General features: G+C 42.4%; 2 protein-coding genes across 2 annotated transcripts; one reads left to right on the top strand and one right to left on the bottom strand.

Moving 5' to 3' along the window:
- Positions 1-125: 125 nt before the first annotated feature.
- LOC114435317 (acidic mammalian chitinase-like) lies at positions 126-2820 on the bottom strand. The gene is made up of 11 exons (XM_028404945.1): positions 2690-2820; positions 2550-2579; positions 2260-2461; positions 2125-2181; positions 1882-2047; positions 1588-1712; positions 1245-1368; positions 983-1165; positions 787-906; positions 569-707; positions 126-491 (listed from the first exon to the last, which is right to left on the bottom strand). Exons 1-11 carry the CDS (start codon positions 2712-2714, stop codon positions 232-234), a joined length of 1431 nt encoding a protein of 476 aa, XP_028260746.1. The 5' UTR covers positions 2715-2820; the 3' UTR covers positions 126-231.
- A 10239-nt stretch (positions 2821-13059) lies between these two features.
- Positions 13060-15653, top strand: LOC114435312 (leucine-rich repeat neuronal protein 2-like). The gene has a single exon (XM_028404934.1). The coding sequence runs from the start codon at positions 13100-13102 to the stop codon at positions 15437-15439; it is 2340 nt and encodes a 779-aa protein (XP_028260735.1). The 5' UTR covers positions 13060-13099; the 3' UTR covers positions 15440-15653.
- The last annotated feature ends 642 nt before the right edge of the window (positions 15654-16295 follow it).

Genomic DNA, 16295 nt, shown 5'->3' with positions numbered 1-16295 from the left:
TTAAATGGTTTTCTCAACAATACAGCTAATATATAAACTCAACATACAAAGATGTTATATGAGACTTACTGGTGTCAGTTTTACACCTTCACATGGACTTGACAACACATACAGAGTCATCAAAGTTGCTTTCAAAAGGGTATTTATTGAGATTCTATTAATGACAGATGTTACAGATTGTTTTATGATGGCTGACTGAGCTTCTAAATGCAAAGAACAATCAGAAACTGTCTAAGGCCAGTTGCAACACTTGCAGCTGTTATCAAAGACCAGGCCGGCAGCACAGTTACGAATGTAGGTTTCTCCTTGGTCGCAGTTATAGAATTTGTTCTTGTTGGTTGGGTCAGGGTACAGCCCGTTGGACTTGCCAGCACAGAAACCAGAGCCTGTGCCACTGCCGCCACTGCCACCACTGCCGCCACCACCACCACCAGGCTGGGGCTGCCTGGTTGGTGTGACTGGAGGAATGGGCTTAGCAGGAGGTGTGCAGGCTGAGGAAGAAAAATGAAAGAAGTTAAAGATATAATAAATCACATTTTTCACAAGAAGATCTGTGATTTATGCATACAGGATCCAGTTCCCAGTCCACTCTTGAGCGTGCTGATCAGTGGGTTTTTCCCCTGGCCACAGAAAGTGCCAGTGAAGTCATCCAAAGCCAGACTCCACACCATGGCTCCACCAAAACCGTTCTGCTTTAACCACTGAATCTGTAATACAAGGGGGGTTAATAAGCTTAAACATAAGTATTTGTGACAGGAGTGTAAAAAGTGAAAAACATCTTCATACCTTAACCTGGAAGCTTTTAACATTGTCATATCCAGCCCAGATTCCATTATTGTAAGCATATGGCACCTGCTGGGGCTCGTCCCAAGCCTGTGTGGCTCCGTCCTTCAGAAAAGTGCAGATCTAATGGGAGGAAAAAAATTTGACGTAACACAATGTCCTGTCTTCACCGTCAGAGTCATAAGGATGAAGTACGTACCTCATAGTAGGCCCAGAATCCAGCCTGTCGGGTGAAAGGTCCAGCAGGTCCGGCTCCACTGGCGGGAGCTCCCACACCTGTGCTAGAAGAAGCCAGGCGGAAGGTGTGTCCATAGGTGGGGAACCCAACCAGCAGCTTGTTAGCTGGGGCACCATTGCTCTTCCAGTATTTCATTGCATAGTCCTATGAGAGTACAGACTGGTGTCCTGTAATGTATTTTTATGAATGTATGGCACTCTAAAAGACGGATTCCTGCACTGACCACATTGAAGTAGATCATGTCTCCATTGTCAGCAGGGCCCTTGTACAGGGGGCTGTTCTCTCCAACGTTGCGCTCCCAGGAACCATGGAAGTCATAGGTCATGACATGAAGGTAGTCCAGCACACTAGAAAGCAAACATGAGTATTGAAGTTGACTCTGAATATAAATATCTCTGCTTTATTATCTGTGCTTTCTGTATCACACCTGCCTGTCAGTGACTGAGTTACAACCACCTCTGGTCAAATTCAGTGTTAACTAAATAGGACTACTCTAAGGTCAGAAATATGGCAAGTGCTCTGTTCTGAGCACTGAATGTAAGGGTATTTCATGTTTTCATACGTACGCTCCAATCTGGGCGATCTGGTATCCACCATCAATGGTTCCCTTTCCAGCAGAAACAGCAGCAGTCACCATCAGACGAGGACGGTTTGTCTTCTTGCCCTCCTCCTCAAAGGCGCTCAGCAGTTCCTACAATAGGTAGAGTCTTAGATCAGTCTCACCGCTGATTCACTAATGTGTTGCACAAAGTCTCCAATTCAGTCATGGGAACAGTGGATGCTGCTTTTACAGGTTCAGTTGGCAACAGAAACACAACACAAAGAGCTGTTGATACACAGAATAGCAGTAACCAACCAACCTGGACCAGGACGGTGAAGCGCTCCTTATCCTGAGGTGGGGAACCACGGCTACCAGGGTACTCCCAGTCCAGATCCAGTCCATCAAACTCGTACTGACGTAGGAATGTGATTACACTGTTGATGAAGGTCTGACGATTGGCAGCACTCGAAACCATAGCTGTGAACCTGGAGACAGAAAGACAAAGGGGTTTTTTTTGCATTGTTTTATTTATTTGATGAAAGCGCTGTTCCCCAGTTCTTACTTCTGAGTACCAAAGTTCCATCCTCCAATGGCCAGCAGAGTCTTCAGGTTGCCATTCCTGCAAACCAGAACAACATGCAGGTTAACATCTGACATTTTGCTCTGTGTGTCTTTATAGACATTTGTGTCTGCTTACTCATTCTTCAGGGCCTGGAACTGTGTGTAGAGTTTCTCATCATTCCATTCATAGGTCGTGATCATGTTGTTTTTCATGTCAGCAAAAGCATAGATGAGGTGGTCACAGAGACATGGGTCAATGTTGGTGGGCAGATACTTTCCTGCTCCAGGGCGGTACTGTGCCCAGTTAGTGAAATAGCAGGAGAGGATGTAGGACGATCCTACAACACACAGGACAGTTACATTACAAAAAGTGGACAGATACAACATCTCACACAAACACTAAAGGGATAAATATTACAAAATTACCTAGCTGCACATGCAGCAGAAGAGCCAGACCTGCAGAGAGAAGAGAGAACATGAGGAGGAGGAGCCAGGTTAATGAGTACCAGTCTGACTTATCTGAATTCATAAAAACTAAAAAGAGATTTAAAGTTTCTGTAGCTTACCAACACAGATGAGTAGTTTGCCCATGTTGCCTCTGTACAATGACCTGATGGCCTGCAGACTCTTATATAGTCCTCAGCGGTTCCTCATATCTGCCGTAAATGTGAGCTGTGTTTGATCTGGATTGATGAGTCAGCAAAAGTGAACAGTCAAACTCCTGTACTTGTTTGGTCAGGATTAGTGTTACAGTGGATATACAGGCAGCCCTGATATCCTTCAAGTGCCTTTTGATAACTAACATGATCCGATTAAATGACTTGTTTTCAAGGTTAGTATTGACCACGGCCGTAGCTTTCCACTCTCATTGAGTTTTTTAGAATACTTGTTTATGTTTTCAGTATTTACCACTAATATGACTATGACTATCTGTATACCTTTTATGTTGTAAATTATTCTAACAAACAGAAAAACTGTGGCTGCACCACTTTCCATTTGCACAATGTTTTTGATAGTGACCTCTACTCACTTGTTTGTAGTTCTGTAGTACATGCCTTATCATCTTTAACCAAGTTTTAATATCAGTTTTAAATGGCATTCAGTAATCTAAACCACAAATAGGCTTTCTGACCTCTCATGTCCTTGGCTGTAGATCAGTCTTTTTGTGGAGTGTTGTTAGTTTTGCTCTGTCGATCCATTTTTTTTAATTATTATTCATTAAAAAGCATTTAAAACATTTAAAAAACTGGTGATCCTAAGATATAGTGATGTTACCCAGCTATTGTAGCCAAAGACCAGTTTGTAACATTAGATAACACAGTTGTGTCAGTCACACACAGAGCTCACAAGGACATCGCTCACAGTGACAATGAGAAACTGCATGTGAAACAGCTCTAACTGGCTCACAACAGATTTCGACAGTTTTATACCTTCTATATCTTTAGATGTTATCTTTTGAACAGTGCCAGTATTTTGTGTATAGTATATTGTGAAGAGAACAATACAGCACAGAAAAAGTTTTAATTTTTGGTGCCATAAGTCTGACATAGCATCAATTGGCATGTTTCTATGTGTGTCATATGTGAATCACTTTACAGTGTGCAGATGTTCTCAGACAGTGTGTCTTTAATATGTGATCCCATAATATTAATAATAATGTTAGCTAGCATTCTAGCAACTGTTTGCTCAGAGGGGTTTTCTGACATCACTCTAGTTCACACAGTTCGACTGTTCAGTTATGTGCTCTCCTATTACTGGCTTCGCAGAAATCTCTCAGAAAGTGAGAGCGAGCAGGCTGATTAGGCTGAAACTTCTGGGCATATGGGTACAAAATTTCATGGCAAATTCATTCAGCAGCTATTGAGCTTGAACTAAAGTTGTGGACTGTCAGGGCCATTTCACTAGGATGAACACACAATTAACAGTGAGCCAGTGCTTGCAGTATGGATTATCATACTCTGCACACAATGCTGACTGATGCCATTTTTAATACCTCTCAGCAGTCCAGCCAATCCATGCTTTCAGTTACTTTTACACAGAATATAACTTGAATGTTGACAACTACAGGATTATCCATGCAAACCTAATGCAACATAGCATTATTATTCCATGAGAGTTTCACCACAGCATGGTTTCTTCAAACCAATACTGTAATCTACATATTGCAGCTGCATCACTGATGCATCATGGTAATGTACCACGCGTCCACATTTTTCTTATATATAATTTTTTTCACTAAGGTGGGGGTGTTGAGGTGGGGACACTTTCCCTCTGTGGCCAAATGTAATGTTGTTTGATTTGAAGAGGACAGCACACTTTTATAGAACAACAGGATAAAAAAATGAGGGACTAACATACAGTAGGTTGAATATTTAAATGCAATCCTGAATCTCACCACTAGGGGGAATCAATAAGCCATGTAGACTCCGAGTCCATTTTGTGCAAGAGGTTAGAGACAACAGATCACTTACTCTTGAGTCTGGTTCCTCCAGTGATGTCATTTGCTCTTTAAAATGGGCAGAATTATGCTGGGCGCAAAGCAGGCTTTAACCTGCATCGGTTCTTCTTTGCTTTAGAGATAAATTACATAGAACCTATTGAACCATAAACCACACTGTCCTCTCTGCCTCTCTCACCATGGCAACCATGCACAGGGAGTCAGCAGATGAACACAGACCTGTTGCCATCTCCCACACAACACAAACAGCGACATAACATAGACAGTAAGAATTATGACATATAAGAAATAATGATTAATGGTAGTTAATAATGTTTTCTGTTCTGTTAGAAAGAAGAAGAGTAAAGCAAGTGAAATCTGCAGTGGTGTATGAATTGAAGTGCTGCAGCATAACTGTAAAGGTCTGTAATTAAAATGCATTCATTTATATTTATCCCAGCAGGAAAGCAGGTGTGATTAAGTTGTACAAGTAGCAGCCTCTCTCTACACGAGGTGTGATTTTTCTTCATCTAATGAACTTCTCAGATATGTAGGAGTGCATATTTAAAGCAGAGGGAACAGAATGGTGAGAGGAAGACGCCATCTGTTTTCCTTTTCAGTTTGGAAGAATGTGCAAATGTATGAAAACTATACTGTTAAAAAAATCATCATCAAAACATGAAATATGTGAACAGCAGTCAGCTCTACCCATCTATCTGCATCCCCCTCCCCTCCTCCTCCCTATAACCGCATATTTCAGGCTTCTCTACAGCCCGTTGCTATTAGATACTGCTGGGCCTGTCGCCATGGCAGCAAATGCTCAATCATTTTCTCTCGGCCATGTTTCTATTGGCACACAACCCTCACACATCACGTTTAGCTGAGATGCGGTAGCGTTGTCCTTGAGCTGTTGAGTGTTCCCGGGTCCAGCTGGGAAACAGCCCACCTGTGAACAGAATTCAAATGTAGTGACAGGAGAAGAGAGGCTCTGACACACATTGCCTTATCACATTTCCACACACAACCTGTTAGAACCTGAGCTCAGTGTGTCACTGACATGCACTCAGTGTCTCTCTTTTTTACAAACTTGACAAAGTGCCATGCTCACTTCTGTTCAATGGGAGAAAAGACATATATTAGAAGGAGATGGGTCTTGGGATTGTGACTCACTGGCAGCTGAACGCACAAATAATGTGACAGGATGTCAGAGCATGATTTGATATACATATGATTTAGATATTACACAGATATGTTCATTTCTTTGCACACAAACATGCACATTTTAACTCCATCATTTACTGTGCTAACAGGGAGAGACGTGACTTGAATGTCCACAGATGTCCTAGGAAGCTGACGTCAGCTTGTGAAAGATGAAATGAACATACAGAGAAAAGGAAAGGTGAGATGGAGGAAGGAGAAGTGAGGGAGTGAGGAGAGAGAGAGGGAGAGGAAGAGGGATAGAGAAAAGAGAGAGGGAGAGAGATGGGGGGGATAGGCAGCACTGATTCTCTTTCTCCAATAAAAGTGGCAACCCCCAGTGTTGCTATGGCGACCTCCTCGCTCTCCCCTTCCTTTCAGAGAGCTACCACTTATCCTTACTGCCTTTCAGTCAGCAGGGCATGTGGGTGTGTGTGCTTTTGTGTGTTGGCTCTTGAATGAATCAAGCAAATGAACGGGAGAGCCATTAGAGAGACCATTTCACATACGTACGAACACACACACACACACATGCACTAACACACATTAATATAAGCCCTTAATGTGCAGAAATGTTTCATATATTTAAGAGAGTGGACTCTTCTCTCCTTTACTGGCAGAATAAATCCTGCAATAGCTCATTTCTCTGTGTTCTGTTGCTTTATTCCACAACCATCTGGTGGATTTTCAGTTACCATACACCCACTCACATACATACACACACTTCTCTATCAGCAAGAAAAACAATGAGGATAAACGCAGAATGTAACTGGATTTTTTCCCCCCCGTTTGCAAGTGGTGAATTCTTTTCTACACGTGAAGCAGAATCTTCACTGTGACAGGACAACATGACTACAAAGCATGAAATGTACAGCAAACTGTGAAAGTGATCTTCAGAGTTTCTCATACATAACTACCATGCTCACACTGTTTATGTCTGTTTTCTCCCTGTGGAGGATCTGCTGAAAAACATCCCTGATCAGCAGTCATGTGCAGGATGTTCTCCACCATCAAACCCATTAAATGTTACATTTCAGATTGTTCTTATTTTACATTATTCACACATAACATTACAGTTTTTGATTTATTGCATTTATTAAATCATATTTTGTTAATATTTGGAGGAATTGAATATTTGTTCAGATCTTGCACTCATCGTCATTGTAATGACTGATATATCTCTTAAGCTTGAACTCACATTGCTCATCATCTTGAATCTAATAGGAATTGTCATCAGTCTGACTTTGTCACTAGCTTTGTCTGTTTGATACCTGTTGGCTAGTGTAATGTGATTTTGTATATAGAGGAGAGCAAAACCAGGCCAAAAAGGGGGGCTTGGCATTTGTGTTAATAAAGAGTTATTGTATCAGCTGGCCACAGAAAAGAAGTGTGTGATTTGTTTAGTTGGCTCATCAATCCACCCTTATCTCCTCCCACTCTAAGGCAGAGCCACCTTTTACTTACAGACTGTGCAGGAAGATGGATGAACCTGCCCTGATGTCACTTTTATGTTTTCTGAGGAGCAGTTGAAGCTGCTCAGTGTGAGGCAGGAATCAGACTCTACCAGCTAATTTGACAACAGGAACAGAGTTGGAGTAAGTACAGCACATTTGGATTATAATATTTCAAAAGACTGAGGCACTCTATTGTATGTAATGATCACTGAAAATATCTAAAATGCAGAATCTTTGCAGGACCAGTGTGAAACACTCTCTGAACTTCACTCATGCTGTTTGACTTGCACTCCTCTTCTCACCATCGCTCCATTAATTTGACAGTCTGATGTAGACACATTTACTCACAGCACTCAAATGCACTTCACTGCTGTAACTGTTGCTGCTGTATGCAAAAAAACTCCACTTCAGCTGTGGTTTTACTCCATTTATAAAAAGTGTGATGTGTCTTTTACTTCCAGGACAAATCTCACAGGGGATTACTTATTATGCTGTGTGCACATTGTTTATCATATCACTGTAGTATCCCTAAAACCTGAAATGTATCAGAGTGTAAAACGTATACCTCGACCCCTACATGCTTCATATTCAACAGCAGGGCAGAGTAATGAACATGCTGCAGTAACAATGAGGCTCTGTGAATGTCCATCCATCCATACTGGACTCATAGCTCTTTCATATATAAATTACCACTAGTGGCCACCTGCCAATGTGGCATTATAGAGAAGCTGCTAAGAGAACTGTTCCGGCTTTAAAATATACAGAATCAGAGGACACTGCCGAAGCAAGACAGCAATGTAAAAATAAGCCTAAAGTCATTCACATTCTTAGGTAGGCCATTTCAAAAATTATTGAAAGCTTTATGTTCACACATTTGCACTTTGCTTTTAAGATGTGTAATAATTTTGAGTCTGTTCCATGTTATAACCTCAATTAAGCAATGAGACACAAAGTATAAATATTACACAATACAGATTCTAAAAACCTAAATGATTTTTTTGAAAGTGTCTCTCCTGCTCATCAACTATTGAGGGTGGTGTTAAAGGGTTAAATATGACATTTTAACAAAACTTAATACCATAAGTAACTAACGCTATGTGGTTTTTCTCTCAGCTTAGTGAGGAAGAGGAGGGACAGAGTGAGGCAGGCAATAGAAGGAGAGGAGGAGAGATGAGAGGGACAGAAGCGCTGCTGCAAAGCACACCTCATCTCCTCTTTAGCTGGAGGGAGGGAGAGAAAGAGAGGAAGAGAGAGAGGGAGACAGAAAGAGAGAGAGAGAGAGAGAGAGATTCAGGCTGTGCCAATTTTCTCTTCAGCTTTGGTGACAGAGAGTGAGAGGTGATATTTCAGGAATCTTAAGAGATCAACCAACGTGTGACTGAGAGGGAGAAGAAGATTCCTGGCACGTGAGGAAATTTGCAAAGAAAGCCAGCGGAGAAAGGGAGAAACAACAACAGAGATGTCTGTGCGTCTGTTGCGGTAAGATATATGAAATAGAATCTTAGAGCAAACAGGACATTGCAGCACTCAGGAACATGCAGTCAGTCATGCACCATGCACAGTCACTCCTCATTCAAAGGTGATGATAAGGCTGTGTGTGTGTTTGAAGCTTCGGTGGTCACTGTTGGCAGAGCAGAAATCATGACTGTGAATATGTGTGTCTGTGCATAATGCTGGAACAAATGCAGCTGCAGAGTAATGCATCTGAGTTATTTTTTAAAACATCTGCATCCAGCACCTCTACCTCAGTCATACCGTCCCTCTTTCTTCTTCTTTAAATCCTCCCTCTCTCTATTCCACCCTGTTGCAGTATCTCTCAGTGTCGTAGCTGCACTGCCCAAACAAACCAGCAAAGAACTACATCCATCCGAGCATGGCTCAAACCCCCATACAATTTTCACCTCTTCATCTTTTTTCTGTCTGCTTTCCGCTGATGCTTTCAATAGGTGAGACATGTTGGACTTGACAGGAGCAGCATGAATGTGACCTCTCTGCAATTCATCTAATCACAACATGAAAACATCTGTTCACCTTTAAATAAGCTCTGAAACTTTTGTAGCCCCTGACTTTTTGATAGTTGCCAATTAAAGATCAGAAACCACCATGTACGTAGTCATCCCTTACCGAAGGGATACTTTGCCTCTCTTTTCAACCAAAGAGTATACCCGTATTTGTTTCTACTGCCCGGTGGTAAATGCCTGGTGCACACTGATTCTTGCTACCATTACATGCAGATTGACTTGAATGAAAATAAGAACTTGTTGACACTGAATTTGTGGCTCATTTACCTGAATGGAGTGCATATTGGGTAAACATGGCTGATGAAAATTTAGATTAAATAGAAACCATGTTGACAAGAGAATAAAGGTTACAACCAATTCAAGAGATGTAGTGTTAAACATGCATAATACACAAGCTTTGTCAACAAAAACCCAACAATCTAACAAACTGTCTGATATTGCATCTGCATGGTGTTGAGAGCAGGACCCAACTAGCCATATATATATTTAAAAAAAATATTGCAATGCACTGGAAAGTCTTCAAGAGGAAGATTGATACATGTTCCACCAAATACCTCAAGCTATCTCTATTAGAAGCATTGATTTTAGAGTATTTTCCGTGTCTATTGTTAATCTAATAATCATAAAAAACTGCATTACTAAATCAATGGAAAGCACTCTTCACAAAATTGATGGGTTACACAGATAAATACATCTATCAAACTGTGATTAAAAAAAGACATAAGGTTTCTTCTTACCACTTTGAAAAGGAGTATCATGAAGTCTGAGTGGATACCACCTAATTGACCATGATACACTTGAGTCTCCCTGACATGAATCAATTCAGAATTTAATGAGATGTTTCTGGTTTAATTGAATAGGAAACAAGGACGTCATTGGAAATGTATTGACTTTAATTATTTAGATTAGGTGTTCCTCCTTAGACACTAACGCCACATATCAGTGCAGCTTTTGATATTTTATTTTATTTCATTGATTTTATTTTGCTTATCATTGTATGTGTGGAGCATTACTGTAATAAATATGTAAGCTTTTGTGCAGTTATGTATAAAACTTTAAAAAGAAATATGAGTCAGAGGAGTCTGCAGGGTAACAATGGTGACAAAGAGCAAACCAATCTATCTGTGGAGGCTTTGGAGGAGACAGTTATGAGTCAGATGATCTGTTTTACAGTAATTTTGATGTACATTTCAAATTACAAGGGCCCACAAGTCCTTTGTAAACACACACCAGCACTGTATTTCCTCAAACTAGCAAAAAAAAGCAATAAGCTTTTGAGAGCAAATGATAAAAATGGAGGACATCAAAATTAAATGATGAATCCATTATTGAGCAGGTTGCATGTGAAAAGATGAGAGAGTGGAGATGAAAGTGAATGGCTGATAGAAGAGTAAGAAGAGCCCCGGGAGGTGGGAACTGCTCCTGTTTCTGCTGTTACAGCTCAGACTTTAAATTGACTTACACAACAGAAGTCACACAACCCTCATTTTTGTGCTGCTCACACATTTAAAAGTAATCCTTTGTCTTTTAAATTTGGCAGTATTTTCCTCTGTCCTGAATTTCCCCCTCATGCAGACCTGTGGTATTTTAGGGCCAGCTGGCAGGATGGAAGGACTTAGCATGTGTCAGGAAAAGCTGTAAGTTTATGCCATGGAAGTCACAGGCACAAATGGCTGCACCGTTCTTTATGTATCAGATCACTACAAAATGCAATCATTACAAAAACATGCAGACTGAGTCTGTAAGGTTCAGGACAGCACTTAAAGGGGCTCAGGCTGCATCTCACGTTATCACCCTGCAGCCAGTCAGAGGCCTCTCTGGAGCTGCGTGATGGATACAAATCTAAACACTTGCCAACTTTTGCACGGAGCTGTACAATTTCCCCCAGTACAGTCAACGTTGTTTCATCAACTGATAACACAGGTTGGACCAAAACGAATCCCAAAGTAAATCTCACAACACCGAGACAGAGTGAGGATGGAAGATTTGTTTCCATGGCAACTATGCAGCAGGCCTGTGCTTCTTGGCATTTGAAAGTGTGTTTGTTTCTCTATATATGTATCTAAGTAAAAACCTCATACCAATATCATGACAACAATATTTTTTGTCATTTAGCACTAAATGTAGCCCCTCTGTGTTTTTCTGTAAATCTTGTCATGATGATCACATCTGAAATAAATGTTAAGGGAGCAAAGGACTGTCCCCAAATCTACTGTCACACCACAATATGTAATATGATAGAATATTATTTTTAAATTATAATGTAAATAGTATAATTATTTACAAATTATTCACATTAGGTAGAAAGGAGGTTGTTGACCGCTGTGCAGTGTAAAAGAACCTGGTCTTTTATGAAAAGTACCTCATTAAGGATGAACTTCACTGTTTTAACCACACTGAGTGTAATTTGCAGCCACAGCAGGTTGTTGCTTTCAGTAAAGACCACTCCAAAACTAAACCCCACATGTTAGACAATGTGAAAATATTGGAGCATTTCAAAGCTTTAGTTTTAGTAGAGACCAACATTAGAGCTAATAGGAATATAGTACTTTATTGTTTAGAGTAGAACCCGACTTCCACATATTGCACACATTAAAGTCAAAGGACAAGAACAGCTTGTGAAAATAGCACGTGTTTTTTGTACAGTAGGGTGCCTGCATTATTGGCCAGCTAATTACCGGGATGATCTGATGGCTGCCAAATGTCTACGGTCCGTTAGTGTGATGGTTTGTACCATGACTACTGAGCAGAAAATTGCTGTGGATATGAGAGTCTGCCAAATGCTAAAAGCTAATGTGTGTGTGTGCGTGTGTGTGCCTGTGCGTGCCTGTGCGTGATACATTCACACAACCTTTCCCATTATAGTGTTAAGTACAGAAGGCTGATAACATAAAAGATCCTTGGGGTCTTTTTAAGTGTTACATAATAAATACCATTTGTGGGACGCTTTGCTCTAACAAGCCGTAATTGTGAAGCACTGACATGAAATATTTACCTACATGCTACACGGTTTCATCACTGCATGTTTACCTATTCTCCTGCAGGCTGCAAATAACATTAGCGATAATTGCAGAGCTCCTTCTTGCTCATTATTTTCTTGCTTTTCTTTCTCTCAGTTTTCACCTCTGTTGTCTCTGTGCTTATTTGATTCTGTCTCTTTAACTGCAGTAGTCGAGGCTAAATCTCATTTTGAACATTCCCCTCTGTCTGTTTTTTTCCATCCATCTTCTAGTCTCTTTCTTGCTTGGTTCTTGTTGGCTCTGGATCATTTCAGCTTTTATTGTGCTTTTCTGCATTATACACCCTTAAAGCTCCCATGACCTTGCTATAGCCTCCATTGTAACACCCAGATGGAATAAATTCAGTCAGTTTGTTTGAGGTGATAAGACGCAATGAGTAAAAATGTGTTAATGTGTGTTTTCAACAGTTGGCTGGCCAGTTTTCATGGCTGAATGTCTCTTTCTTTCTTGTCTTGTTTTTCTAAAACAAAACAGTGAGCTGCTGCACCCAAAAGCCACAACTCCTCCACCTGTGGTTTGGATGTGGGATTGATGCTGTGACAGGAAAGGCCGCCATCACGCAGTCCCCACCGCGTTCTACAGCTGCAATCAAAGCCACACATTAAAAAGTTGGACATTCACAAGCCTGGGAAGGGAAAGAAGTCAGTGATGATGCGTGTTTAACAGTTGATCACATTATGAAAGGTGACATTAAACCATCTGTTCTGCATTGACAGTTTCCTGACACCTTGAAACTATTGACACCATAAATTTTTAACACATCTCCTGTCCAAATGATTCATCTTGCATCTCCGTAACAAACTCTTCCTCACTTTGTGTGAAGCAGCTCCCACGACCTGTGAGGATTATGAGGCCAGCTTTAGTTCTTTTACAGTCACATTGTCTCTTGTGTGTGCTTGGTGGTTTGTGTGTCCCCGTTGTGGTGGGCTCACTACCTCCCGCGCTACCATGGCATGTCTCCTGCCCGATGAGGTGTGTGTGTCAGATCAAGCTGTGGTTCTCCCCCGACTCTGTCTACCATGAAGCTCCCACGGTGGACTGCAACAATCTCCTACTAACCAAGCTTCCCTTACCCATACCCCCGAACACACACACCCTGCGCCTGCAGAGTAACCTCCTGTCAGTTCTGGACACTGCAGTGCTGCATGGACTCCCCAACCTCACTGACCTTGACCTTTCCCAGAACCGTTTTAGCCGTGTGAGGACAATAACTCAGAGGTCCCCCCTGCCCTCTCTGCTGTCCCTACACCTGGAGGAAAACCATCTCAGTCACCTTCCTCACTCTTCATTCTCATCACTGCCAACTTTGCAGGAACTCTTTCTCAGCCACAATAACTTACATTCAATAGCTCCTGGAGCTTTCACTGGTCTGGACTCCCTATTACGTCTTCATATCAACAACAACAGACTCACCAATGTTGACCCTCGGTGGTTCAGGGCTTTGCCTCGCTTGGAAGTTCTTATGCTTGGAGGCAACCCTGTGGAAGCCCTGCCTGAGCGGGGCTTCATGGCTCTAAAATCCCTCCGGAGTCTTGTCCTTGGTGGTATGGGTTTAAGAGGTTTGGCTGAAAAAGCATTGGAAGGGCTAGAGGGCCTAGAGAGCCTCTCTTTCTATGATAATCTTCTGACCAAAGTCCCAACTCAATCCCTGAGGAGAGTGCCGGGGCTGAAGTTCCTTGACCTCAATAAAAACCACATCAAACTCATTGAGCCAGGAGACTTCAGAGATATGGTCCACCTGAAAGAGCTCGGTCTGAACAACATGGAGGAACTGGTGTCTATTGAGAGAGCAGCCCTTGAGAACCTTCCAGAGCTCACCAAGCTAGAGATCACCAACAATCCGCGCCTGTCCTACATTCATCCACAGGCCTTCCTCCAACTGAACAGGTTGGAGAGTCTGATGCTCAACTCCAACTCTCTGAGTGCTCTGCATCAGCATGTCATGCTCTCCCTGCCAAGTCTTCAGGAGGTCAGCTTACACTCCAACCCACTGCGGTGTGACTGCCTCTTTCACTGGGCTGCCAAGGAGGCCACCCGTCCTCACACTAAGAAAGATGCAGACACACAAACAGCCCGTGTGGTGCGTTTCATCCAGCCCCAGGCAACTTTGTGTTCCGAACCTCCAGAACTGAGAGCTCGCAAGGTGAGAGAGGTGTCCTCAGGAGAAATGTCAGCCTCCTGTCTCCCCATGATTCCTGCCAGCTCTCTGCCCTCCTATGTAGGTGTGCGAGAAGGGGGCAAACTGGTTTTGCACTGCCGAGCTCTGGCAGATCCACAGCCTGAACTGTATTGGGTGACCCCGTCTGGCTTGAAACTTGGTCCTTCACCAAGCCAAGCATCCAGAAATTTGTCAGCTCCAGCTACCTGCAAAAATCTGGCAGCTTCTAAAGAACTGAACCACACTTCTGCGTCCAGTGTCGAAGACAATGCCGCCTGTCGACCCTTCAAACACTATCAGGTACTGCCTGAAGGAACTCTGGAGATCATCAAGATTACCCAAAGAGAGGCGGGGTTGTATACCTGTGTGGCTGAGAATGCTCTGGGAGCAGATACACGCAGTGTTACTGTGGGTGTTCATAACAGAGAAAGAAAAAGGAAGAAGGGAGCGGCTGCTAATCTGAAGAAATTTCTGTTATTCAGACCGGATGTGAGGTTGGAGGTGAGAGAGGTGGGAGAACACTACGCTATCCTGTCCTGGCAGAATGGACATAACATCCCCTCCACCCGCCTATCCTGGCAGGCCGTTTACTCAAATGCCCACATGCCCACATACACAACACGCATCCTTGCTGGCACACAGAGCTTCAACCTGACTCACCTGCAGGCAGAGACATTTTACAGAGTGTGCCTGCACTTAGGGATCAGTGAGGGCACCAAGCATGCTAGCAGAAGATTAAGAGAGAGCAGAACGCCTCAGTGTGTTTCATTCAGGACAAAAGATTTGCCAGAGCCTCAGCACAGTCTGCAGCTCAACCCACAGCTGACCTCCACAGCAATCACACTGCTGCTGCTTGCGGTCATACTGCTGCTGGCCGGCCAGGGCTGGGACACAGAGTCTGGTGAGGGGGCAGAGAAGCACCACAAAACCCCCAACCAGGACACAAAAGGTCCCAAGCAGAAGAAAAGTGGAGGGGACGAATATCAGCCAAAGCAGAGTGAGAAACCACTACTGCATCAGAACTGCTGAGGTGATTGTGCATATTCCGTTGATACAAACATGGACACACACACATGCATAAAAAATGTCAAATATAAACTACAAGATGCAAGGAGACAAAGATGGTGCAGAGAGAGAGAGAGAGAGAGAGAGAGAGAGTTGTATTTATTTTATATACAGTATAAAGTATATATTGACATTGTTTCTGTGTTAAGCCGTGTTGTGAAGAACGCCTAACCGCTAACCAGGGAAATAAAAGTGGACAATCATATTCCTGCTGCACAGTGAGTGAGCAGGAGGAACAAATGAGCCTGAGCTGCTGCTGGCCACTGGACTGAAACTAAAGAGAGTCTGATTCAATCCAGGGATGGATATTTACAGAGGAGAGCTGCTCAGACCTCCAGGGTTTTGTCCTGTTTACTGTCTACATGTTACACAGACTGAACCATACTTTCTCCAAGCAGATGAAAATTTGCCTTGAGACTGAGCACTCAGTCCGGCTTCTTTGGACTCTGTAAGTCTCAGTGATAGATGTAAACAGCTCTTTTGCTTAGCTTTCAATACCTTGGACTGGCTTGCAGTACATATACAGTATACAGTCGTTCTCCACCTTACATTCTATGTTACGTTTCAAAATAAAAGTGATCTAAAAGTGATTGTGTTAAATTCTATTTTGAGCTATATACTATACAATAAAGCCTTTTTTCATTTACTCAAGTGTATTATTTTCGTTTTCTTGCCAATAAATATTCAATAGGGGATCAATACAGAAAATAGTGACATAAACACAGTGTGAGTGACACTGAAGCAATGACATGTTACTGACTCATCTGCAGCAACAACTTATCTGTATGCAATTGCTCTACAGAATGAATAGCTCAGGACA

The sequence above is a fragment of the Parambassis ranga genome, chromosome 5 (genome assembly GCF_900634625.1).
Source record: "Parambassis ranga chromosome 5, fParRan2.1, whole genome shotgun sequence".
Classification (NCBI taxonomy): Eukaryota; Metazoa; Chordata; class Actinopteri; family Ambassidae; genus Parambassis; species Parambassis ranga.
Note: the sequence above shows the minus strand (reverse complement) of the source record. Positions and strands in the feature narration are given on the sequence as shown.